This window comes from Armigeres subalbatus, chromosome 1, assembly GCF_024139115.2.
Source record: "Armigeres subalbatus isolate Guangzhou_Male chromosome 1, GZ_Asu_2, whole genome shotgun sequence".
Taxonomy (NCBI): Eukaryota; Metazoa; Arthropoda; class Insecta; order Diptera; family Culicidae; genus Armigeres; species Armigeres subalbatus.
In genome coordinates this window covers 195,159,176-195,187,005 of record NC_085139.1, presented here as the reverse complement: position 1 = coordinate 195,187,005, position 27,830 = coordinate 195,159,176, and the positions used below count along the sequence as shown (strand labels likewise).

At 38.9% G+C, this 27,830-nt stretch overlaps 1 protein-coding gene across 3 annotated transcripts; it reads left to right on the top strand.

The window, feature by feature from the left end:
• Positions 1–1,242: 1,242 nt before the first annotated feature.
• LOC134205647 (T-complex protein 11-like protein 1) lies at positions 1,243–26,453 on the top strand. 3 transcript variants are annotated; one of them, XM_062681102.1, is made up of 4 exons: positions 1,243–1,470; positions 19,860–19,958; positions 20,187–20,303; positions 23,930–26,453. In XM_062681102.1, exons 2-4 carry the CDS (start codon positions 19,936–19,938, stop codon positions 25,296–25,298), a joined length of 1,509 nt encoding a protein of 502 aa, XP_062537086.1. In that variant the 5' UTR covers positions 1,243–1,470; positions 19,860–19,935; the 3' UTR covers positions 25,299–26,453. The 3 variants fall into 3 exon arrangements, with proteins under 3 accessions (XP_062537086.1, XP_062537087.1, XP_062537085.1); XM_062681101.1 differs by lacking the exon at positions 1,243–1,470 and adding an exon at positions 6,625–6,837; XM_062681103.1 differs by lacking the exon at positions 19,860–19,958.
• Positions 26,454–27,830: the final 1,377 nt, after the last annotated feature.

Sequence of the window (27,830 nt, the reverse complement as noted above, 5' to 3'; positions counted from 1 at the left end):
AATTTAAACTTATACCACAGACAAACAGACATAACACATTGAACATTTACTCATCAAATCCATCGTCGTTCGACATATGTTGACTTCAGTTAGTTGGGCAAATCACGAAACAGATAGCGGTAATGAACAAACGTCAAACTTGAGCAAATCCGATGCGCGCGCCACGAGTGGTCGATTGGCCAACTAATGATTAGGGTAAAATGCCCAATAGTGGACCCCCTAGTAGCAAAATTTTGCCCTTTTTGTCATAAGGAGTAGAAGTTTTCAACATATTAATTCTGCTTGACATCTAATACCAAGCTCTGCATCCCCTTTTCACGATACATACATAAAACACTCAAATACACGACGTTATTCGTTGAAATTAACATTTTAAAGTCTGACTAAATTCGCCCTATAGTAGACCCCCTGGGGGTCCATAATTGGAATTTGCTTTCCCATATTCGACATTTCATTTGATTTTTATGTTCCGTTTCGGGACGTTCTTCTTCCATATAATGGACCCCCCAAAATATTCCTATAGTGGACACTCTCATGTTTATTTTTTATATAATTGTAAAAAATCATTTAATTTTACTTTCCGTAGCATTTCTAATGCATGTAATCAAATCATAGGACTGTAAGGTAGGTTCTCCCGATGGAATTTCATAGCAAAATGTTTACATTGTGCTGTAATAATGCAAAAATGGCTAGAGGGTCCACTATTGGTTGGGGGTCCACTATAGGACACTTTACCCTATTTGAATTGACCAGTAAATCAGTGAACGATGTAAATTTGACGAGTGTTATGTCTGTTTGTCTGTGCTTATACAATGTTCGCACTACAGCCTGAATAAAATGTTATTCAAATTATCGACAAAAGAAAGCTCATCAAGATAGCCGATTAACATGTTATTAACATGTTATTTACAAGGCCCTAGTGCGAACATAGTACATATTATGGTATTATACCACTAGGGCCTTGTAACATGTTATTCGGCTATCTTGATGAGCTTTCATTTGTCTATAATTTGAATAACATGTTATTCAGGCCGTAGTGCAAACATACTAATGTTATCAATCTATGCTCGTATGAATCCTGAATCGGTTGAAATAATTGAAAATAACGGTATGGTAAACCCTCGCCAAGCGCCAGTTTTCCCGTTTTTCCTTTCAGTGCACCACCCACCACGCACGATATTCACGTGCGTACTCACACTCACCACCAACAAAGCCAAGCAGCTGGTTTTGACAGCAGTCGTTTGTTTTGGAACAACTTGCGAAGGGCAACTTGCAAAATTTATTGCGTATTGTGGATTGTGTTTTGGGTACGATACTAGATCAAATTTGTTGTCTCTATTTAATTATTGGAACAGATCTTCAATTATATTACTATCGATACTGTGGCTGAAATTTAAAAAAGTGCGCTCAAGACAGTGATTAGTTCCTCGTCCTTTGTTTCCTCCAAACTCGCAGTAGATCAATAAGCAGGTAAGTGAGGGGCAGATGATTCGGTTCTCTTTGTTCATTCGAGGAAGCTTGAAAACTTGATTTTTCCTTTCAAGGAAGGTGGTTTGAGATCCAGTGTCACTGTATATAATACGTTAACCAAGGCGTTGCTCTTTCTCTGATCGCTAGATCTATTGCGTCGTTTCCATGTCGTTTACTCAACTACATATTGGCAGCGCAAGTCGGGCTGGAAGAAAGTTGCAATAATTAATATCTTTGGATGTTATAAGAAGATGTATACTATTTAGAATGGATGGTTGCTCGTTCTTGCATTGTTCGAAGTCCCAATTTCATATAATCTACTACATAATAAAATACATAGTATTTTAGCTGCTTTCTTGGTGATTCACAAAGCAAAAAAAGTTGTTTTGGTTCTTATAGCAGGATTAACATTTTCTTTGTTGTCTGTAAACGCTCGTTTTGTGTTTTTTCAAAGAAACAAAAATAATAAGGTCAGAAAAATATTATTTCTCTATCTGTCTCTACCCCCTTGTGGCTTAATTTCATTATTTATGTACAGAATTCAAAATTTTATTGGAAAAATAATAAAATATTGAACTTTACCAGAGACTTCCTCAAGAAAATTGTATGTGTTTCGCAATTTTCATTCATTTACTAGCGGACCCGACAAATATCGTTTCGCCTGAAATTGATTTATTCCCTGATTAGTTTTCGAGTTGTGCAGAAAGTGAAGCTTCATTTGTATGAGAGCTCCACTTTCCAAAAGGATTAGGGGTTTCGAACCACCAGAGAAACATATCTTCCCTTCCAAAATCTCCACATGCCAGATTTGCTTGAATAATTCTTTATTTGTATGGGAGTCCCCCTTCCAAGAAGGGAGGAGTCTCGAGCCGAGCTATCTTCAAAAACTTACCCGGTCCCAAAAACCTCTGCAAATAAATTTTCATGCCGATCGGTTCAGTAGTTTCCGAGTCTATAAGTGCCAGACAGACAGAAATTCATTTATATGTACATACATTTTGTTTTTTTGCCTACCTCCTTCGTTATCCAAAGACCAAAGAATTCATATTTGTTCCGGCTTCTTTGTTCGAATAACTTGTTTGAAAAAATCTTAACGTGTAAATTTATGACAAATGTTCAGCATCTGATTTTTTAAGAATTTAACGGTAAATCGTACATTGGCAGTTATATTACTCAAATGTCCAGGAATAAAAAAAGACAGGGTCACCGTCTTCGACCAGAGGTCGCACAGACTGATCACTTGACATCTAGCATTAATCAACGGAAAGGACATTTACACAACAACCAGTGGACCAGTGTAGAACTTTTCGCTTTACGAAAAGTTTTCTCCTTACCGGGGCGGGAATCGAACCCACACTCTACAGCACATGCGTCTAGACGATTGACGTCGCTAACCACACGGCCACGAAGCCCAATAATAATGGAATGAATTATGAAATATTATGAATTAGCAATAATTTGGAATAAATTCGAGAATTGTGTAGAACAATGACTTCTAGGGGATACTGTGTTTATAGCACTTCTTGAATATCACTTTAACATGGTCAAAACGTGAACGGAACGAATCGCATTGTTCACAAGATTTGTTGAGCACATCAAAAGCTTCCGTTTAGAGGTTGTTGCAATGATTTTTGGCATTTATATCTCTTGTTAGATTTTTTTCAAAATTGAAAACAGTTCAAAAATACTAAATCGACTTGAGCCACCTCGAAATTTTATCCGAATTAGCTGAAAATTTGACAGGAGGCTTATTTTAGCATAAGAATATTGTGATTCTGAGCTGACCGGTTGAATTTTTGTACTTTTTGAAAACATGAAGAGGTCTACTGTGTATGTCTGAATTTTCGTGAGAGTGGTGTGTGTAAAATATATTAGCAATTTATAGACCTTATCTTTTCCCATTAATTATCCTGAGGCTGAACATGTTTATGCGATTGGACATGAACGCATAATTAACTAGGCATGGGACTTGATAATAATTTATTATCATTGCTTGCACGAACATGCGTTTTTAGCATATGTAAGTTAAATGATGTATCTTGGACAAGCGCAAGACGTTCATTAGAAAACATATCGAGATTGAAGAGAATAAAGCAATTGGAAACCACAAAGTTCATCCAAATACTTAACCTATTATTGACCTTGTGTCTCCATTGCACAATTTTTGAGTAAATTACTTTAACTTGGTTTGAACTGTGATGTATTGCGAACTGAAATATTGTCTTTTTGGACATCAAAAATATATATATTTTGGACATAGTCATTTTCTCCGGTTTTAAAAATAGCCACCTACAGATCTCAATTGTATGACCTAACTACACGTATCCACATTCATTTAAATGCATTTATTTGCTCAACTGACATAGATTAAACCAAAAATATACATTGTTTCGCAATATGTGTTATCGATATCATTGAAAACAGCCTGGAAGTTGCCAATTAATGGTTCATCCATGTACTGTACATGAGGTGACCAATAAATGTTTGATGCATAAAAACATATCTTCATTTTGGTCACTCCTTTTTCTTCCGCCTCAAGTTCATGTTAAAAGCGATTGGATTCTATTAGTATCTCAATTACGATCAAATATTGGCCGTAGAACCTCAAGATAACCGTTTGAAACAATTTAAACGTGTTTCAGGTGCATTCGAAGAGTCCTATAATGCATGTTCTCCTGCATACTTGCGTTCAGCAGGCGCTTTGGTAGAAAGTTTTTTATTTTAGATTATTTTAAAGATAATAATAGTTGATTAGTGAATTCTCATCAGGAGCCGCTTGAGGTGAGGCAAAAGTCATTAGGTTATTGGGGTGGTTAAAAAAATCGATTTTGTTCTACAGCGCTCATCTGATTCTTTATCATGTTCTTATTGTCCTCTGAAAATTTGAGCTCATTTGGATTAAGACTGATTTGAAATATGCTTATTTTTCTGATTTATTTCAAAGAAACAATTGATTTTAATTGAGGAACATATAGAGGCATGTGCAACGACCAAGAAGGGAATTTGCTGACAGATAAAACCGAAGTGACTGCCAGGTGGAAGCAACACTTCGAGACTTTGTTGAACAGTGGAAGTGACGGTGCATCGGTGAACAGAATAAGTATTAGCGACAATGGACAAGCTGTGGAGTCGCCTACACTAGATGAGGTTAAAAAAGCTATTAAAGACCTGATAAACTATAAGACTGCGGGGAAGGACTATAAGACTGCGAAAATATGGGAAGACTAGGAATTGCCTGCTAGCTGGTTGGACGGTCTCATTTGTCCTCTCTTTAAGAAAGGGCACAGACTGGAGTGCGTTAATTACCGAGGAATAATCCTCCTTAATTCGGCGTACAAAATTATGTCCCGTGTTCTGTTCAACAGATTGAGACCGCTTGAAGAGTCCTTCGGATCAAATGTTTACCCTGAGACAAATCCTTGATAAATTCCGGGAGTACAACTTGCCGACACATAATCTGTTTATTGATTTCAAAGCGGCGTACGATTCAGTGAAACGGAATGAATTATGGCAAATTATGCTTGAACATGGTTTTCCGGCGAAACTGATACGGCTGATTCGTATAACGTTGGACGGATCGAAATCAAGTGTAAGGGTTGCGGATGAAATATTGACGTCATTTGTAACCTTAGATGGCTTAAAGCAGGGTTATGTACTCTCGAATCTACTGTTCAATATAGCGCTCGAGGGAGCGATTAGGAGAGCTGGTGTTCAAAGAAGCGGTACCATTATTACAAGTTCGCATATGATTTGCGGACGATATCGATATTACCGGGATTGATCGCCGTGCCGTGGAAGAGGCTTATGTGCCTTTTAAGAGGAAGGCAGCAAGGATTGGAATGACGATCAATACCAGCAAAACGAAGTACATGGTCGCTGGTAATCAACGTGGGTTCATTAGTGGTGGTGGTAGTGAAATGGTGCTGGATGGTAAAAAATTAGAAGTGGTGGAAGAATTTGTGTATCTTGGAACATTAGTGACGTGCGATAATGATGTTACCCGCGAGGTGAAAAGGCGTATGCAGCTGCAAATAGGGCTTATTACGGACTCCGTAACCAGCTTAAGTCCCGTAGTCTGCAAACAAAGACAAAATTCGCGCTGTATACTACTCTGATTCTTCCGGTGGCTTTATACGGCCATGAGCCATGAACGTTAAAGGAGGCTGATCGGAGAGCTTTCGGAGTGCGTAAGGTGCTGCGGACAATAATCGGCGGTAAACAGGAGAATGGTATCTGGCGGCGTCGCATGAATCACGAGTTGTACCAGGTGTATAAAGGGCTGGATATTATTAAGCTTATACAACACGGCAGACTACGGTGGGCTGGACACGTTGTTCGTATGCCGGAAGAACGTCAAGCGAAGATAATATTTAGTAGAGAACCCGGAAGAGGCCGAAGATTTCGTGGAAGGCCGCGTACCCGATGGCTTTTACAGTTGAAGAGGAGCTGAGGGCGCTCAATGTTCAGGGCGACTGGAAGCGATTGTCCCAGGATCGAGTCCAGTGGAGAAAAATACTCCATTCGGTGTAGGTTCATCGAAGAGCTGTAGCCCTTCTAGTATCAAGTACCACTTGTTTGATTTTAGTATGTAGAAAATTTTTCTTAGATCAAAGATTATTTTTCGACTGCTTGTTTAGAATCACAGAAAAGATCTGCAGTTCCACATAATCAACAAGTTATCATCATTCTCTGGGTGAACTGAACGGAAGTTGCTATACAGAATGTTCAAACTACGAGTTTTATCATTTGATAAACATGATATGAAACGCCATTATTAAATGGTAAAGTCCCTAGTTTGACTCTGTATAGGCTATTAAAGTGTTCTGTTTTACCACATTTTCCCCTACCTTCCTCCGGCTTCGAAAATAATATTGTCATTTTCACACAGCGCACCGATTGAAAAGCTCTGTACACATTTTAGTGTACACAATAAACCCGTTGTCGTGGTTCAGCTACATAAATATTCGCTCGCAGGCGCTACTACGCTGTTGTCCCCACAGTAACGGCGTCGCTGATGCGACGCTTGAACCACCAACACCACCCCGTTGAACATATGATTCGAGCTCGTTGCACTCCTTCCCATGACGATACAACTAGCCATGCCATAGTGGACTCGTTTCGTTGAACTGGTGTTCAATCAGATAGTTGTGTTTGGTCTGAAGTCAGCGCAGTCAGCGCGAGCTATAGCTTTAGCTAGAAGGGGCAGTTGCCTAGCATTAGCACAGGGCATCGACAGTCTTGTCTAGACCTTTGTTCGATACAGTTAGCGCGTTCTCCAGCTGATAAAATAGAATATCCTTCAGAAACGACAGACAGCAAAAGTGAAACGGTGAAAATACTAATTTGATTGGTGAAATACACAGTGCAGTGAGTGCTTTTGGTTCCAATTTATAATCATCGATCCGTTACGCCTGACGCAATACGCTTGATGTTTGGAGTTTGTTTGCAAACATTTCGTTTCTGGAAACTTCAATCGCCATACCTACTGAACGTAGCTGGTGGTTATGAAATAAATTCAGACGAGAATTTGTGCGAAAACGCTCGAAAGTGCGAGATGTTTTGGTGATTCAAGTTTACCATGAGTGGTTTGAATTTTCGGCACAATATACACGGGGCATAGGGGCACAGTAGAAGTTGAATCGACTGAGACGATTTTTGCAATGGATACATGTGCAAGTAATTGCGCATTTATATTTTCAACAAGTTTTATGTTCGCTGTACCCCACAGTATAGGGTTACTGGTTTGGTTTTTCATTTCATAGGTCCAACATTTATCCTATCAAACAAAGAAATCGGAATCAATTTGATTTGTTTCTTATCTTAGTGATTGTTTTTCAGCAGTGAGCATGAATGCTAAATAATCCTATTAGTGATTACGTATTTCAGGATGAAATAAATTTGTTTCAATGAAATGATAAACAGAGCAACTCCCCTATATACAGATCAATAAAAGTGAATCGTTAATATGTTTGATGGCAAATGAAGCAAGGTTTATTCCTTGACTTAGCAAATATAGACGTTGTACAGGGTACTGGGATTGTATATTTTGATATCCCAGTCTGGAAAATATTTTTACTCATGCCTTCTGTTTTCACACTGTTGTAAATTTGGCTCATCTGCGGAATACATATGTAGGTATATCAACTTGTTCCATTGAGTAAATAAGTGTCACAGTTTATTCTTTGTAACTGTTTATTCATGTTAATCAATACAAACTTAATTTAATGTTACCTGGTTTAAAATGCTTACTTACTGCTGAGTAGTAGTGTATTCACCTCTTAGACTAGGTGTTTCGTGTTTTCTTAACAATATCATCCTTATTTGCTATGATACATTTTTAGTTAGCATTAATACATTTCAATTGCCTCTGGCGGTTAGGTTTTTCCACTGGTTTTATTAAACCATGTAGGAATAACAATGTTTTAAACTTAAACTAAACTTAACCTAATTTATACTAAGGGTACAAGGAGCTAATCGTTTCAATAGAAGATTGCAACGATTTTTGTGGAAAATCGGAAATTATTTTATTGTACATTTGATGATTAATTATTTTAGAGCGTCTTAGGGGAAATGCTACAAGGTTAAAAGACTATTATTCTTCCATTTACTTCCACTATTCACTTTTATGTATCAACAAACAGATACGTATTTCGTTTCCTACTTGGAAACTTCTTCAGTGTTTGTTATCGACGTCGTTGTTGATACATAAAAAGTGAATAGTGGAAGTAAATGGAAGAATAATAGTCTTTTAACATTGTGCATAATTATTTTCAAAATTTTATTTTGAATCCTCTGAAGTGCATTCTTTCTGCTATTGCAGCAACTAGTCCATATTGGCACAGCATAAAACATGGCTAGCCTAAAAAAATGTTTGTAAAACAAAAGTTTGTTCTTAACACTAAGTTGTGATTTTCTGTTTATAAGATAGACACTTAATAAATTTGTTACATTTGGCTTGAAGGCCTTCAATGTGATTTTTAAAAGTTAATTTTTGATCTAGCAGAAGTCCTAAATATTTAGCTTCGCTAGACTAATTAATTGGAACCCCATTCATAGTGACAATATGGCTGCTAGAAGGTTTCAAATGAGAAGCTCTCGGTAGACCTGTGCGCCGGTCATATAATCGGCGGCGGCGGCGTGGTGGTTACTTTGCCCCGGCGGCGGCGGCATCACGGCGGCGCGCCGTTGACTTTTATCGGCGGCGGCGGCAGCGGCGTGAACCGGCGTGGATGAAAAAATCAATGACTGAAAAAATTGGATTAACGCGGTTTTGATTCACACGGTAGGAATAGCCCGTATAAAAACCGACTTCAGTGGATTAAAATTGCAATATTCTGCGTTTGCCGATCATAAAACAGCACATTCAAAATAGTCAATTGCCGGCGACAGTGGCGTAGCCAGAAAATTGGTCTGGTTGGGGTTTTCTGAACATTTTTTTATATGAGAGGGTTCGAAAAAAAAATTCTTCTAAAAAATTTGTCTCTGGGGAGGGTTTTATGCCTAAAACCACCTCCGTGGCTACGCCACTGGCCGGCGATACTAATTAATACTAATCAATACAGTTAATCAAATTTTAACAATAAATCCTGTTTCACTTTTTCGTGACCCCTAAGTGTTAAGAACTAGATTTTGGTGTCATAGAACTAATTTGTTAATAACTTTTTTCAAAAGTTGTTTCCGATTCAGGATTTTGATACACTTCAGTCGTTTTGATCTCAAAAGAACTCAATTTCAGAAAAATCTAATATTTTTTCCTGAAATTTGCTTAAATATGCCAACAACGTACTTGGTGGAGTTTCTAAAAGAATATTTGGAGGAAACTACGATTTTTTTCAATTCTTACAGGCATTTCTCAGGAAATTTCATTAGGAATTTCTTCGTAAAATACTATGACAATTTCTGTAGATTTTTTTTTATTTTAGAAAGAATAATCCATTCAGGTTCTTTTTGGGAAATTTCTTTAGTAAAACATACAATATTCCTGCAGGAATTCGGAAATTTATTATAGAATGAACTATTTTTTATGCAATTCCTAGAAGAATTTTCTAAAGGACTTTCCGAAAAAAAATCCTGAAGTGTAGTAGGAACCTTTTAAGAAAATTTTGAGCAAATCTCCACAGACATTTTCGAAGGAATTTCTAACAGTATTTCCAAAATCCATGCTTCCGCATCCACCTCGATTGTACACTCCAGAGCCAACGTCCTGTTCCAGGTTCTCTGCAAGTTCTTTTGCTGGTCTCTCTTCCTCCATACGCACTACATGTCCAACCCACTGTAATCTGCCTTATTTTATCAACCTGCTTATGTCTGCATTTTTGTATACTTGGTTTAACTCGTGATTCATTCATTCGTCTGCGCCATTTAATATTTTCCAACACGCTGCCAAGAATTGAGTACAGTATTTTCAATTCAAACACTTTGAGAATTTTATAAACTGCCACTTTTAACGTCCATGATTCATAGCCTTACAGAACGACTAGATGAATCAACGATGTGTACAGAGCTAGTTTTGTCAGTGTCAGTAGGTAGCTTCATGAAGTTACAAAAAAAATTACTGGAGGACATTTTGTTAAGAAAATTATTTTGAGCTTTTTAGTGGAATGTCTACACTTGTCATAGGCAAGGATGTTATCGATCATTTAGTAATTCGCGTTCGATCATTTAGTAGTTTGCCAATAACTCATTCCAAAAGTTGAATTTCGAAATGTGTTGTATGGTGGACTTTAGTGCGAAGGTTTTTCTACAACTCTGCCTAATGGTTTGTTGCTAGAATTCAACTAATAACGGAGTTATAGCGCTAGATGCAGTAGCTTAAACTAAATGATTGTAATTTTGTAATCATTTAGTCCAAGTTTCTGAAACTTCAGCTATAACTCCGTTACTAGTGGTATTTAAACAACGAACCATTAGGCAGAGTTGTAGAAAAACCTTCACACTAGAAGTCCACCATACAACACATTTAGAAATTCAGCTTTTGGAATGAGTTATTGACAAACTACTAAATGATCGAACGCGAATTACTAAATGATCGATAACATCCTTGGTCATAGGACGAGTTTGTACAATCCCATTGAATTCCACCACTTAATTGTATCTTGACAGAAACGTATTTCGACCTCAACAGTAAGGCCGTCTTCGGTGTCTCGTACTTGACTCGACTTAGTCAACTTAGTCGAGTCAAGTACGAGACACTGAAGACGGCCTTACTATTGAGGTCGAAATACGTTTCTGTCAAGATACAATTAAGTGGTGGAATTCAATAGTATTGTACAAACTCGTCTTATGACAAGGGTTTACTGGAGGAATTTTCAAAGGATTAGCCTGAGAAATTCTCTATAAATTGCTTAACGTAGTTTTGGAAGAATTCCTATGGGGTTTCAGGAACAATTGTCAAGGAACTCTTAGAGGATCTACTAAAAAAATCTTCTGAAGGAATAACAAATGATTTTCAAAGAGAAAGAAGAAGAACTCAGTCTTCATGAGTTACTTTGAAAAAAAAAAACTACAGGGACTTCTACGGATTCCTTCGGGAACTTGTTCAGGAATTCTTAAGGAAATTTCGTCCTAGAACTTTGCAAGGAATTCCAAAAGAGTGCTTAGAAGAATTTCTTGAGGAATTGTTGGGAAAACTCTTTAACGATTTTCCCAAGGTTTTCTTAAACAAATTTCTGGAGGAACTTTTTCCTAACTAATTCCTGAGAGAAATTCCAGAATATAGCTAAGAGAATTTTCGAAAGACTTTCTGGAATTCGCTTCCGGAGGAGTTTTGTAGAACTTCTTGAGGTTATTTCCGAGGGAATTCTTGGACGAATCGCCATAGAAATTTTTGGAGAATTACAAAAAAAATCCGAAGGAATTCCTTGAGAAATCTAAAAATTACTTCAGAAATGCCAGTATGCATTTCCTCTGGAGTTCTGTTAGAAATTTCTTCATAAATTCCTTTGACAACACCTCCGGAAATTCCTTCAGAAATTCCTTTAAGGGTTGTCCATAAACCACGTAGACGCTTGAGGGGGGGTCGAAAAAGTCTACGTCAGTCCACGAAGAGGGGCGGGGGTATACTAAAAGTTTACGTAGACTTTTTTTTGGAAAACATTTCATAGAGCAGCTTTGTGCGGAGTTCACTTATTTGATTTTTTTTTCGATTTTTCCGTTTTTTTTTTTTTTTGCAAGACTTTACCGAAATAATCTGGATGGATTTCACTGAAGTAATAGTCTGAACTACGTTTTAAAAATATCATGATTCCAACAGCAAATTCTTCTGTTTTGAGCAGGAAAATTCTCCAAAGTGTTCTATAAAAAATTTCGAAAAAAATCTCAAAATTTCCACTTGGATTACATTGATTACATTGCAGATTCTACTAAAATATCTTTTGATTTTCGGCAGGAACTTCTTTAGAAACTACAAGTGATTCTTTAGAATTTCCAAGAGAAATTATGTCGCACTTCAACGGAAAATTATTTAGAATTTACAAAGGTAGCATTATGGAATATCCAAGAAGATGTCTTTGGAATTTTCAAAAGACATTCTTTGGAACTTGTAAGGGGAATTCTCCGAAATTTCCTCGAGAAATTCTTCAAAATTTCCACTGAAAGTTTTCTGGGAAGTCTCCGGGAAAGAAATACTTTCAAAATCTCTTATGCTACGTTTTGACAGGGCAAGTGAATTGAACAACTCAGTTGAATTCAATTGACTTGCCAAAAGTTGAACATGTTCAACTTTCTTTTCGTTCAAGTGAATTGAATTAAGGTGTTTACACGTTCAGTTCGCGTTCGATTCAAGCGACTTGCTCAATTCACTTGCCTTGTCTAAACGTAGCATTATAGTAGTTCAAACGGGAATTATTTTCGAAAATCCCTTCAGGCTTTCTTGTACAAATGCCTTCGGAAATACATTCAGAAATTCCTGCACAAAACCCTCCAGGAATTTCTTCAAAAACTTTTCCAAAAATTCATGTAACAGCTCATCAAAAAATTTTCCTCGAGTAATCTAAAAAAAAATACACCAAAAATTCCTTTGGATAATTCAGATTTCTTTCAGGAAAACCATTGAAAATTAATTAGATAATGAAATAGTTTTCGGTGAAATTGCTAATTGAATTTTCGAAAAAATAAAATTAAACAACTAACACTGAAAAAATCTGAATTTTGTTTTTTCAGAATTTTGTAAAGAACTCATGAAGGCAATTTCGATGGAATTCCTGCAGGAAGCTCTGGAAGAATTCCCGGAGAATGTTTTAAAGGAATTGCTGGAAAAAGTTCTGAAGAAATTCCTTAGGAAAATTTGGAAGAAATACCTTATGCAATCTCTGGAAGAACTTATTTAAGGAATTCATAGAATGCAGCCTTCTATTATTTGCACTTACATAGTTAAGATTGTAAAATCGTTCGGATGGAGTAAAATCGAAGAGCAGAATTTTTTGCACAGAGTGTAGGACAACACTGCCTACAGATTTAGATGCTCGACTGAATGAGGCTTTGGCTTAGACGAATTCCAAAGACCATTTCGACATTTTTTGTATTATTCTATTTAGTAAATTAAATCTACTAGATACTGCCTAATTCAAATTCATAACTAATCAACCAACCAATTCATTAACCAATGTTTGTCACCACACTGTCTTAGAGGCACCATTACTTGAGGTAGATTTGAAATTGAATTCTGACGAGTTCCACCTCAACAAAATTCTAACAACTAACAAACAACAACAATCATTACACTATTCCAATCAATTCCACCACGTTGTATTGTCTTACAGATACGTATTTCGTCTTCTGTAAGGCCATCTTCAGTGTCTCGTATTTTACTCAACTCGACTCAAGTTGATTGATTTTTTTTATTGCGATTAGTCATCGGCGTGGCAAAATTATGATCGGCGGCGCGCCGACCCAAAATCGTCGGCGGCGGCGGCGTGAGTAAAACTACCGGCGGCGGCGGCGCGGCGCGGCGGCGCACAGGTCTAGCTCTCGGCCTATGTGGGAAAATTATAATCTGAGTTTCGGAAGCATTCGAGGAAATTTTCCATTTTCTCAAGTAAGTGGAGAAAATATCCAAACTTATTTGCAATCTACTACAAATTACTTTGGCTGAAAGGCCCGTGTCATCTGCAAACACAAATTTTTGATACCTTGGTGGTAAATCAGGTAAGTCAGAAGTAAAAAGGTTATACAATATGGGCCCCAGTATGCTGCCTTGGGGAACACCAGCTCTTACAGGTAATTTATCAGATTTCGAATTCTGATAGTTTACCTGCAGTGAGCGATCTGATAAATAATTTTGGATCAGTTTAATAATGTACAGAGGAAAATTAAAATTCATCAATTTTACAATCAAACCTTCATGCCAAACACTGTCAAATGCTTTCTCTATATCAAGAAGAGCAACTCCAGTCGAATATCCTTCAGATTTGTTGAGCCGAATTAAGTTCGTAACTCTTAATAACTGATGAGTGGTTGAATGCCCATGGCGAAAACCAAATTGTTCATCAGCAAAAATAGAATTGTCATTAATATGAACCATCATTCTATTTAAAATAATCTTTTCAAACAGTTTGCTTATTGAAAAAAGCAAACTGATTGGGCGATAACTAGAAGCCTCAGCTGGATTTTTGTCCGGCTTCAAAATTGGAACAACTTTGGCGTTTTTCCATTTATCTGGGAAGTATGCCAATTGAAAACATTTGTTAAATAAATTAACCAAAAAGGATAAAGAGCTCTCAGGAAGTTTTTTGATAAGTATGTAGAAAATACCATCATCACCCGGTGCTTTCATATTTTTAAATTTTCTAGTAATAGATCTCACTTCATCCAAATTAGTTCCCAACGAAGGGTCAAAAACATTGTCTTGGTTGAGAATGTCTTCGAAGCTCCGTGTAACCTGATCCTCAATTGGGCTAGTGACACCTAGACTAAAATTATGAACACTCTCGAACTGCTGAGCAAGTTTTTGAGCTTTTTCGCCATTTGTTAATAACATTTTATTTCCCTCTTTAAGCGCTGAAATTGGCTTTTGAGGTATTTTAAGAACTTTCGTTAATTTCCAAAAGGGTTTCGAACTGGGATCCAACTTCGAGACATTATTCTCAAAGTTGGTATTTCTCAGAATAGCGAAACGATTTTTAATCTTGCAAATTTAATTTTGCAAATCTCGCCAAATAACTTTCAAGGCGGGATCGCGAGTTCTTTGGTATTGCATTCGTCTCACATTTTTAAGACGGATCAGTAGCTGAAGATCGTCGTCAATAATAATGGAGTTGAATTTAATTTCACATTTAGGAATTGCAATGCCTCTGGCTTCGACAATTAAATTTGTCAAAGATACGAGAGCATTATCAATATCACTTTTGGTATCGAGAGGAATATCAACATCAAAATTCCTATCGATATACGTTTTATATAAATCCCAATCAGCTATATGATAATTAAAAGTAGAGCTGTTTCGATTATAAATGGCTTCTTGTGAGATTTCAAACGTCACAGGAAGGTGGTCAGAGTCAAAGTCAGTATGAGTTACCAATTGGCCACACAGCTGACTTGAATCCGTTAAAAATAAATCAATTGTAGAAGGATTTCGACTGGAAGAAAAACAAGTAGGGCCATTGGGATATTGAATAGTATAATATCCCGCAGAACAATCTTCAAATAAAATTTTGCCGTTGGAATTGCTTTGAGCATTATTCCATGAACGGTGTTTGGCATTGAAGTCACCAATTACGAAGAATTTTGATTTGTTGCGAGTCAGAATTTGAAGATCAGCTTTCAACAAATTCTTTTGTTGCCCATTGCATTGAAAAGGCAAGTAGGCTGCAATGAAGGAAAATTGTCCAAAATTTGTTTCAACAGAAACTCCAAAGGTTTCAAAAACTTTGGTTTCAAACGAAGAAAATAATTTATGTTTGATACGTCTATTAATGACAATGGCGACCCCACCACAGGCGCTGTCAAGACGATCATTTCTGTAGATAAAATATTTTGGATCTATTTTAATGGAGATTCCTGGTTTTAAATACGTTCCAGTTATAATGGCAAAATACACATTATGAACTGAAAGGAAGTTGAATAATTCATCTTCCTTACCCTTTAGAGAGCGGGCATTCCAATTTAGAACTTTCACACAATTATTTGGATCCATTAAAACGGAGTCCGATAACAATTTTGTGTGTGTAGCTTTGAACAGCTTCAGGTTTTAAATACGTGGTATTTGCTTTGAACATTGCATCAATCATGTGATGCAATTGTTCAGCTAAAAAATCAAAATCGGAAGCAGACATGCTACCTGAATCGGCAACATGGCCGTTATTTTCCGTTGTGACATGGGTATAAACCTCATTTTGAGAAGTGAAATTTTGTCTACCAGCAGCGATGTTTGCATACGTGGGTACATTGAAAAAATTGGAATTTACTGAAGTGATTGCTACCCGTTGAGGAGCAGCAAAATTTGTTCGTGGATTGTGGTGGGTATGAATTGCTCGACCGGTAACTGGTTTCGAATTTTGAATTTCTACCCGTCTAATCTGGGATCCGATTGGAATTTCCCGTCATCAATTTTGCACGGGAATTCAATTTTTTTTTTGCGTGAAGGGCATTCCCAGAAATTGGATTTATGATTGCCCTCACAATTTGCGCACTTAAATTTATTGGAATATTCTCTCACAGGACATGCGTCCTTGGCGTGAGAGGTTCCGCCACAAATCATGCATTTAGCATCCATGTGACAATGTTTGGTTCCATGACCCCACTCTTGGCACTTACGGCACTGGGTGGGGTTTTGGAAATTACCCCCAGGCCTGCGGAAATGTTCCCATGTAACACGGACATGAGACATAATACAGGCCTTTTCCAAACTTTTCATATTATTTAGTTCACTTTTGTTAAAATGAACTAAATAAAATTCTTGAGAAATGTCCCTCTGGGAAGTACCAGAGTGGGATTTCTTTTTCATCTTAATTACTTGGACTGGTGAAAATCCAAGTAATTGAGAAATTTCAATTTTAATCTCATCCAGTGATTTGTCATCACTGGGGAGACCTTTCAAAACGACTTTGAACAATCGCTCAGTTTTGTCGTCGTATGTGAAGAATTTATGGCGCTTCTCAGTTAAATACTGGAGAAGACGTTTGCGATCGTCAAAGGATCCCGACAAAACGCGGCAGTCACCCTTCCTTGCAATCTGAAATGAAACCTTGAAAAGATTTCATTCCGAAAGCCAGAAAACTCGGCAACAGATACCACAATTGGCGGAATCCTTTGTTTCTTCGCATGAATCGAATCACCTGGGCTAAAGGTAGATTCGATTTGCTCAATTTCATCATTAATCAAATCGAACTGATTGCTCAGTTCGATAGGAGAAGAAACAATGTCAACATTAGATTTAGAAGGAATATCTGAAGTCTCCAGCTTCCTTCTATTTTTTCCGCGCTTGGGCAGGACGGTCTTGAAACCTTGTTTCTTTGAAGGAAGTGGAGAATTCAGAGACTCCCCTTCCTCTTGTTTTTATTAATGCTCATTGCTGAGCGTGGAGACGTGACCTTCTAAGAGGTTTTTTCCCAGAACGGTGTCCCTGTAGGATTACCACCGCTTGTCGGAATTTTACTTCCGCAAACGGTCGAACGTAAAACGAAGGCACGGGTCCTTGCCGTAACGGGATCAGTGGGTACAAATAGCGCTGAGAAGCACTGTTGAAATTAAAATAGCTTCGGGTAGTATTAAAAACTTTCTTCCGCAAAGAGAGAAAGAACCGCACAGCACGAAAGCACGATGCGGTCTGGCTTTAAATTTCTCATTTCTCACTTCTCATTTTATACTTATACTCACTTCTCACTGCTCACTTCTTACGTGTTACTTCGCACTTCTCACTTCTTACGTGTTACTTCGCACTTCTCACTTCTCATTCCTCATTTCTCACTTTTCACTTCTCACTTATAATTTCTCACTTCTAACTTCTTATTTCTTGCTAATCACTTTTCACTTCTAACTTCTAACTATATCGTGAATGTTTCTGTTTCTGACAGCATCGAAATCACCACCTTTGCGTGGTGTGTTACGGTGTAATATCTACCATGGTCACATTGTCAGCTACAGGCAAATCCTGACCCAACGAATACCTTCCCCAATATCCAACTTCGTGGTACTTATGAGGGTGTCGCTTATTAAGTAAGTGTTACATCAACACTTCCTTCTCCTCCCAAAGAAAGAAATAGACAAAAGATAGGAAAAAAATAACACGGTGTGTAGGGTAAAACGACCTATTATGGAGGGGTTAAGCGCCATGTCAAAACAAAATTGATTTCGAAAATTCTTCAAAAATGAACTGTTTATCTTATTTTACATAGCAGTAGTCGAATATGATGCTCGTTATCTCTAGTTTCGTAAATATTACGTCAATTATTGTACTAAACTTATGTTGCTTTGTTTTTATCACAATAAAAACAAACTACCGCAAAAATAGGACGAAGTTGCCTATCGTTGCGATATTTTTTGAAGGTCAGTCCTATTGTTGCGGTATTGCCTGTATTTATTATGGATAGCGATACCACAATAATAGGACCTTAGCACTACCGCAATAATAGGCTCAAAGGACGCATTTTTTAATGAAAAATGTTGATTTTTCATCATTTTGAACACAATGTTATCAAACAAAAGAGTTTTAGCGGATCCACAATTGTGTTTGATGCTATTGCATCCAGGATGGACTATTTAAACACTACCGCAACATTAGGACAAACCACAACGATAGGACGTTTTACCCTAGTGCCTCCCCGAATCACCTTAAATTGATCCTTAAATTGAAAAACATTTCTACCTTACATATATGCTATCTAATTTTTATTATCCACGAGAATGGCATTATCACAGCTAGGTAAATTAATCAGGGGTTTTATTACCTATTTATATTAGGGGGAGATCCCCCAGTGCCGAACACATAAGCCATTTAACGAAAAACTGTCTAAGCCGGCTAGTGTTTACTTCTATACCATATACACAAAATATCATCAATAATGATTCATACAAACTATATTTGGCCATTTAAACACGTTTTTCGACGATGTATTTTGATGATTCATTTTTGTGAGAAATATTACGGTTCAGAAAAGTGTCCCCAAGTATCGGGCATTATTTCATCATGTTCAAATATGACCAAATTCCTGTTACATGAATGAAGACATCATTTAGAATAGTATGGTTTAGAATAGTATCGTGATCGTTATTCAAAATATGACTGATATTGACCATCTCCACTTAATCAGAATGCACTCGATCGATTTCAATATTGTTGATTCAAACCTTCTAAAGTAAGGCGAAACATGATTTTTTTTGGCATTTTTGTTCATTTTTAAATTTTGTACAAAGTTTACAACATAAGGGTCTGATATTCAATGCAGGTAAGAGACTTTTTAATACTTACCATTCTTTTGTACTACATAATATGGTGGAGGGATATCTGCAAGTGTTGTTTTGAGAAGTGTCCGGTATTGGGAGGTGTCCGGCGCTGGGGGATTTCCTTTTTATTTCCAACTTCAAGTAACTATTTTTTTCCTCGATATGAAATGCATTCAATTACCAACATGTCATTTGGTTTCTGTTACGAACCTCTCAAAATTTAGAAGACTAATTGCCATACTGGATTATCATTGGCTGACCAGCACGTTCCCAATGACCACCTTGGCGTGACCAAATCACATTCGCTCCCCCGTAACCAAATCATTCAACTCCAACCGTGTGTGATGGCCAATGTTCCCGACCACAGACACTATTTGACCGCATTTCGCACTCTCGTTTATATCTTTCCAACCACCGACAGTCAGTCGCGCATGCCGTGCCTATACTTATGAACACAAAAATAGAGAAGCACGCGAGGTGCGCTTGTTGTCTTTCTAGCTAGCGTCAGATCAGCTTCTTTCTAACCCAAAAGATAGAAAATAATAGCCGGGCAGTCACATGGCGCATGGTCAAACGGTTCGCTATAACTCTAGTGTGGTAAGCGCGGTTGGCCTTGAAAATTGTAAGGTCAAATTTTGTAATCTGCCTAAAAATAATCAATCCTGAATGGAGTTTACTGGAGATAATTAAAATCGGTTTCATTGCTATGAAATCTTTTAATCATGCAATTCACAAGATGTACAACTCAAATATAGATCATTGTGAAAAAAAATAAATCGTTCAATAGACATTTGCATAAAATCCCACCATCTTATTGTTGTCGTGTGACTCCAAATAGAAAGTCAATAGTCCAAAACAGTTATTCTATTGCAATCAAACTCCAACGGCGTGCTTATGGCGATGTGGTTCAATTTATCCAAAAACTTACATAACTTGTAAACTACACAACATCGCGAAGTAGTAGGTAATTGTTACAGTTTTCGTTCCTATCTTGTGTGTTTTCGCTACAGTGCTCAAAGATCGCATCGACAGGTTAGCGAGAGGAAAAGCAACGTTGGCCAAGCAAGGCGAATAAAAGTAAAAACCATGCCAGCTGATGCATTTTCAAGGTAATTCTGCCACCGCTTTCTGGTTTACATCACTCGCACTGACTACGACGATTGGTGTGCTCTATTTATAAGTTTTAGTCGTAGAAATACTAACCGGCGGGAGCATATGAGAGCATTGTTAGGATGGTCCATTTCTATCCATTCGATACAGTTCAAGCATATCTTCAATACATTTAAAGTTTTCTTCTGGATCGAGACAAAAATCATGAGATTTTTTATTTATTTTAGGATGGACTCGTCTGGGTCCGCAGCAGAACCGTCGTCATCGAGCGAGGCAAAAGACATTCCGGCCAACATTGAGGATGCTATCCTAAGGGCCCGAACTGAAAGCGAAAGCTCCGATAAGTAAGTGCATTTTAGTACATAATTCACTCAGTATTTGAGTCATTGTCTTTCTTCCTTGTTGTTGTGTGCATTTTTTTTTAGCATTGCGTGCACGCTAGGTCTAACCTACTTAAAATTCCGTCGAATCTGACTTGTTTTTGTTAAAAATAAGGCAACTCAAACTTGAATAAGCGTAGAATGTTGAGACAAAGAGTTCATTGACGGAGAATTGAATTGCAAGCAGAAATAATAATATTGCACTTTATGGCAATGAAGAAGGTAGTCATCAGAGTTCCAAGTTCTGATGGTGATGAAGGGTGGTTTTTATGTTTACCTTGATGGCTTTTTGTAAATTTATTTATTTTTATTTCTTATGATTGTGTTTAACATTAGGGTCTGTTCACAAATTACGTAACGCTTCTGGGGGGAGGGGGGAGGTCCAACTTGTGTTATACTTTGTTACACTAAAAGGTGGGGGAGGGGGTTGGTACTACCAAATGTTACGCATAACGCGAATAATTTTTTTTTAATGTCTTTTTTTAATCACTAATTGAAGTAATCGCTGTTTATCATTATCGTATATTAGTCATTATCGAAATCAAGCATGCTGACATAGCGGGACTGATATGCGTAAAAATACCAAGCGAATAGTGTATTTTTCGACACCACAGTTCCGCAAAACTGTAAACGTCAATGGTCATGATCGCAAATTCTATTTTCGTTTTTACTAGCTGCATTCTTGATATCCTTGATTTTTAATCATGTGCCGTCCCTATTCTAACAGTGTTAAAAAATACCAAAACCCAAATGCTTCAGAGAAGGGAAAAAACACAGTTACGCGTTACATGGGGGAGGGAGGGGGTACTAAAAATGTTACTTTTTGTTACGAGGGGGAGGGAGGGGGTCAACAACTCGGATTTTTGCGTTACGTAATTTGTGAACAGACCCTTACTTAATACATTTTTAGTGTTTGACCGTAGGCCCTTCAAAAGTGAAAGTTTCCATCAATTTTTTTTCATGTAACATTATTTGTTTCCGTGAAAAAATGATCATACATGTGAACCATCTTTATGTTTTAGTTTATTCATACCTTAAATCTAAAAATGTTATGACCTAAGTACTATATATTTAAATTGCAAAACATTACCAAATTTGACAACCTACATTACAACGAGTTTCCTAAAATGCTTGGTAAATGTTGGTAAAAAAAATTAAGTATGTAGAGGGTACCTCGGACAAAAATGTGTAATGGGGATGTATTACAATCACAAAATAAAAACTTTTGACATATTTTTTATTCTAATACTTTGTATTGTACATAACATGCATGGCGATCAGTAAATCAAAGACTTTAAATCCTTCCACCCCAACCAGTGTAGTGTATGAAGGGCTGTGGGGCAAAAGATCAAAAGGACGAAACGTCGAATGAACAAAGTTAAAGAATCGTCAATGTAATCTAATCTTATGAACTAAAATCTAGAATCTTAAGGTTTGGAAGCCTTCATTTGTGAGACATGAACTGCCCATGATCGTAACATTTGTAACACTCGCATTTTTGTTCATGTTATAAAAAAAACTATGAATCGTTCAGAAAGCTCAATTTACTACATTTAATCCCATTGATTTTTTTTTGAGTTTGTGGGGAGGATTGTCAAACTTTTTACAAAATCAACCAAAATGCAAATGTTACAAATATGCGATCATGGGCAGTGAAGGCCTTTTCCGAGAAGCTCAATAGCTTCGTTGCCAGGAGCTTGGAAGCCACCTTTCAAAAGACATCTTCTGAAGCAGCTCGTAAGCCTCCTTTTAAAAGGCTCGGAAGCCTCCCTTCAAGAGGCTCGGAAGCCTCCTTTCAAGAGGCTCGGAAGCCTCCTTTTAAGAGGCTCGGAAGCCTCCTTTCAAGAGGCTCGGAAGCCTCCTTTCAAGAGGCTCGGAAGCCTCCTTTCAAGAGGATCGGAAGCCTCCTTTCAAGAGGCTCGGAAGCCTATTTTCAAAAGGCTCAGAAGCCTCCTTTCAAAGGCTCAGAAGCCTCCTTTCAAGAGGCTCAGAGCCTCCTTTCAAGAGGCTCAGAAGCCTCCTTTCAAGAGGCTCAGAGCCTCCCTTCAAGCGGCTCGGAAGCCTCCTTTCAAGAGACTCAGAAGCCTCCCTTTCAAGAGGCTCAGGAAGCCTCCTTTCAAGAGGCTCAAGCCTCCTTTCAAGAGGCTCAGAAGCCTCCTTCAAGAGGCTCAGAAGTCTCCTTTCAAGAGGCTCAAGCCTCCTTTCCAAGAGGCTCAGAAGCCTCCTTTCAAGAGGCTCAGGCCTCCTTTCAAGAGGCTCAGAAGCCTCCTTTCAAGAGGCTCCGGAAGCCTCCTTTCAAGAGGCTCAGAGCCTCCTTTCAAGAGGCCTCAGGCCTCCTTTCAAGAGGCTCTCAAGCCTCCTTTCAAGAGGCTCAGAAGCCTCCTTTCAAGAGGCCTGGAAGCCTCCTTTCAAGAGGCTCAGAAGCCTCCTTTAAAGAGGCCTGGAAGCCTCCTTCAAGAGGCCTCAGAAGCCTCCTTTCAAGAGGCCTGGAAGCCTCCTTTCAAGAGGCTCAGAAGCCTCCTTTTCAGAGACTCAGAGCCTCCTTTCAAGAGGCTCAGAAGCCTCCTTTCAAGAGGCTCAGGAAGCCTCCTTTCAAGAGGCTCGGAGAGCCTCCTTTCAAGAGGCCTGGAAGCCTCCTTTCAAGAGGCTCAGGCCTCCTTTCAAGAGGCCTGGAAGCCTCCTTTCAAGAGGCTCAGAGCCTCCTTTCAAGAGGCTCAGAGCCTCCTTTCAAGAGGCTCAGAGCCTCCTTTCAAGAGGCTCAGAGCCTCCTTTCAAGAGGCCTGGAAGCCTCCTTCAAGAGGCCTGGAAGCCTCCTTTCAAGAGGCCCGGAAGCCTCCTTTCAAGAGGGCTCAGGCCTCCTTTCAAGAGGCCTCGGAGAGCCTCCTTTCAAGAGGCTCAGAGCCTCCTTTCAAGAGGCCCAGACCTCCTTTCAAGAGAGGCTCGGAAGCCTCCTTTCAAGAGGCTCAGCCTTCAAGAGGCCTCAAGCCTCCTTTCAAGAGGCTCAGAAGCCTCCTTTCAAGAGGCTCAGGCCTCCTTTCAAGAGGCCTGAAGCCTCCTTTCAAGAGGCTCAAGAGCCTCCTTTCAAGAGGCTCAGAAGCCTCCTTTCAAGAGGCCTCAGAAGCCTCCCTTTCAAGAGGCTCCAGAAGCCTCCTTTCAAGAGGCTCAGAAGCCTCCTTTCAAGAGGCCTCAGGCCTCCTTTCAAGAGGCTCAGAAGCCTCCTTTCAAGAGGCCTGGAAGCCTCCTTCAAGAGGCTCAAGCCTCCTTTCAAGAGGCTCGGAAGCCTCCTTTCAAGAGGCTCGGAAGCCTCCTTTCAAGAGGCTTGGAAGCCTCCTTTCAAGAGGCTTGGAAGCCTCCTTTCAAGAGGCTCGGAAGCCTCCTTTCAAGAGGCTCGGAAGCCTCCTTTCAAGAGGCTCGGAAGCCTCCTTTCAAGAGGCTTGGAAGCCTCCTTTCAAGAGGCTCGGAAGCCTTCTTTCAAGAGGCTCGGAAGCCTCCTTTCAAGAGGCTCGGAAGCCTAATTTCAAGAGACTCCTCAGATTGCTTATGTTTAATATCGTTCAATATTTATCTAATACACAACCCGTTTTTTCCAGATCCGGTCCAACTCGATTCGTCCTACCAGGAACATCCGGGAGTCCTCCGAAAATACTCACTCTAGATGAGGTTCAGGATGCCGTTAAAAACATCGAAAATATGAGCCTGGCTCACGAAATTGCCATCAACAGTGACTTTAAACTGCAACCGTACGAACCTCCGGAAAACTCGCTTGAGCGGATCATCAAAGATACCATGCACAAGGCCTATTGGGAAGTGCTTCGGGAGCAGCTAGCTCGTCAACCGCCGTGCTACGATATGGCCATTCAGCTTTTGGCCGATATCAAGGATGCCTTCCAGAGTGTTCTTAGCAAAAACAACGAACGTGCCCTAGCACGAATCAATGAAATTCTCGATGAAACTGTGATACGGCAGCAGGCCGAACAAGGTGTACTGGATTTCCAGATTTACGCAAAGTTCGTGATTCATATAATGGCCCTTTCGTGCGCTCCAGTTCGCGATGAGCAAATTGCCAAACTAAAAGATATCCAAGATGTTGTAGAACTGTTCCGAGGAATTTTAGAAGCCCTTCAACTCATGAAGTTAGACATGGCCAACTGTTTGTTAGATGCCGCAAGGAATGATGTCATTGCCAACTCCGTTGAATATGAAAAGCAAAAGTTCAAACAATTTCTCGAACTCTACAAGGATGGTTTCCCAGAGACACAAAAGTGGCTGAAACGTAATCAAATAGCAGCAAACACTGCCCAAGGTGAACAAACGACGACCGGTTCGTCTGCTACTGCTAGCGACACTCAAAATCGCCGATCTAAAGACACAATATTTAATGCATACTTGGAGCTCATCGATTGGGACACGGAAAATGAGTTTCCAGAAATGTTGGAAATGGACCGCGACAGGGTCATCGGTTTACAGACACGAGCTTCTCGTTTATGCACCTGTGCCTCCACGCTAGCCATTACATGTGCTGCCATACCGTCGATCGCCCAAGCCGCCGATCTTCGTCGTAATCTCGCCAAAGAGCTGGTTATCCTGCTACAAAACTGCAGCAGCACCAAGGACTTGGATGACAACATCGAAAACATTTGGTTGCACGTGCGATCGGTGATTGCTGCGCGGTTGCAGGAGCTTCATCAAGCGAAGCTGGAAGAAGCAGTGGAAAGTGCGCTGAAAACTCAGATTCTCCAGATTGCCAAAAAGGAGTCCCCAGTGCGGAATCTGATGTGGAAACGCTTACTGGCCTACATTCAGTTGGTGCTTAGGACGAACAGTTCCATTCCAGCGCCACCTGGCTTCCAAGAGTTTGCCGACGATGTCGAGGGCTTGGCCACGGCTTTCAAGCGTATTTCCTACTATAACTATGCAGTTTACGGAGAGTATTATCACGAAATTTTGAACAAGGTGTAGGAATGGTGCGTCTTTTAGTATGATCTTCCTTGTACATTTAATCGTGATTTGCATTATTTGCGTACAGTTAATCATTTTTCGTACTGGTCATTACGAATGTGGAAATTATATAAATCAACTTGGTATTTTAGAACGTTGAGTAATTTGTGAGATAGAAATGTGATAGATTGATAGGTTTTTTTCTTGGAAAGAACGTATAGGCGAACGGTTGACAAGCATCTACCTTCTAACAAAGATGAGCCCTGTTAAATGATTGTATTCAAATTTGTTTCTGTGTTCATTTATTTACGTCAACCTACTTAGGTCGTAGTGCATACTGGCTTCGGCGTTCAATTTGAAAAGCAACTTATAGAAACTTCAAGCTGTTGCTTCTCATTGACTTGGTTGATTGTCTTGACAGCAAACCCGAGTGAGTCGGCGCAGCGCTAAGCTAGTTCAAGCTGCCTCTATTGAACAAGATTGATAATCTGACTTTTACATATATGTGCACTTTTCAAACTAACCAACAAAATGTCTGTACACATTCGCCATACATTGCAATGAATGTAAGAACCATTTAGTCGTATAATCTGAGGCATCCATTGCTAATATAACCGTACTACGAAGAACAATAGACGAATCTAAGTTTTAAAAAAGTCAATTAGTAGTGTTAACTTATTTGTCAAATTTCCTAGGTACCTAACCAGCATAGTAAGCCAACAATGTTTCAGTATGCGAAAAACCTCGAATACTGAGATAAAATACTTTGAAGTTTCAATTCGTAATTGTTTTGTAAAATTAAAAAAAATCAACTTTTCTTACATCGTATAGCAGATTTTATTTCACGTTGCCCATACTTTTACATTCATTCTGAAGTTATCTTTATATGCTGTATACTATGTATGTGTCCAGATTAGCACCATCAAATTATATTCTTATTTTTTCTTAGATTCGTCTAATTGCTCGAACAAAAGCTATTTACTCTTGCTCTTTCCGAATTCTCGAACGTAGAAGTGACTCTTCAAAAATGTTTGTCAAGTATTTTTGGCAGACAAACATAGAAGCACAATTTTCAAGACCGGATACCCTACTGTCACTTTCAACCTGATGTTGGTTTGAGAATTGTGATAGAGCCTCATATTAGTAAGAATATAAATAAATTTTACGATATAACAACATATTTTTTCAAAGGTGAAATAGGTATGAACGAAATTCCATGAGCTTTTCAGCGTACGTTCGCTAAAAACGCGGAGTTCGGGATAAACACGTGTTTTTTCCGATATTTTAACCCTTAAAGGCGCAAGGCGATTTTTTTAGAAATCGTCGGAAATATTTTTAACGTAAATAACCATTGAAATTATTAATATTAAACGTATTTTCGGTTTGTTGTTTTAAAACAACATTGCGCATTTAAGGGTTAAGGTGAGTTAGAATCTGGAAAGGGCCGTTCAACATAGCTCTGTTTCTCACAAGTTGCAATGACAATCGACCGCCAGCGAAGGATTGCGTACCTAGCTAGCAGTGTGGCTTTGGCACTGTTGTTCATTTATCATAAGTCAGAGGAAGGGGCACTAGTTCACGATCGACCTTACAATCTTTATGAAGGTGCTCAAACAGCTTATGGCTGAATTATAAATGTTTTTCCACTGAATCTATACTTACAATGGTTGCCATATCTCGGAGGATAGCGATCCTGAAACTTCAATATTGTTCGAAAAACCGACTCTCTTACTCTAACCCAGTAGGGTTAACTGGTACATGGAGCTTGAGATCCTAAGACTCAAAAAAAAAGTTAGTTTCTGGCATCATAGAGTTGGCTTCCTACTAAGCGCTCAAGAATACTCGTTTATTAATGGAAGGATAATGGTTGCCAGATGAAGAATAACCATCTTTAAGTTCACAACAATTACCTCTCCATGTTTGTTACAAATAAAAGAAAACGCAACAATGTCGAGTTCAGTGTGTGTTTTCTCTTGCTTCGGACAGCAGAACGATCGCGCGATCCGCCGAAATATTGTGTTCTGCATTGCGCGGCCGGTAATAAAGCTAATCAGTTCAGTGTGTGTTTTCTCTTGCTTCGGACAGCAGAACGATCGCGCGATCCGCCAAAATATTGTGTTCTGCATTGCGCGGCCGGTAATAAAGCTAATCAGTTCAGTGTGTGTTTTCTCTTGCTTCGGACAGCAGAACGATCGCGCGATCTGCCGGAATATTGTGTTCTGCATTGCGCGGCCGGTAATAAACCTAATCAGTTCAGTGTGTGTTTTCTTTTGCTTCGGACAGAAGAACGATCGCGCGATCCGCCGAAATATTGTGTTCTGCAAGCACGTGATCCGAGATATTTTGTTTTGATCTGTACGGTTCGCGTTTTTATTTTTATTTCATATAATCCCCTCCCTTAGATTGCATCACTTACCAAAGTGAATCCAGATAAAATATCCTATGCAACTAACACAATATCACATCCCGTGACAATCGTGGAGATGCAGAGGTGTTCTCGGTCTCTAGTAGCAACGAGAGTCGAACTAACAATCCTACCTTTCCTATATGACC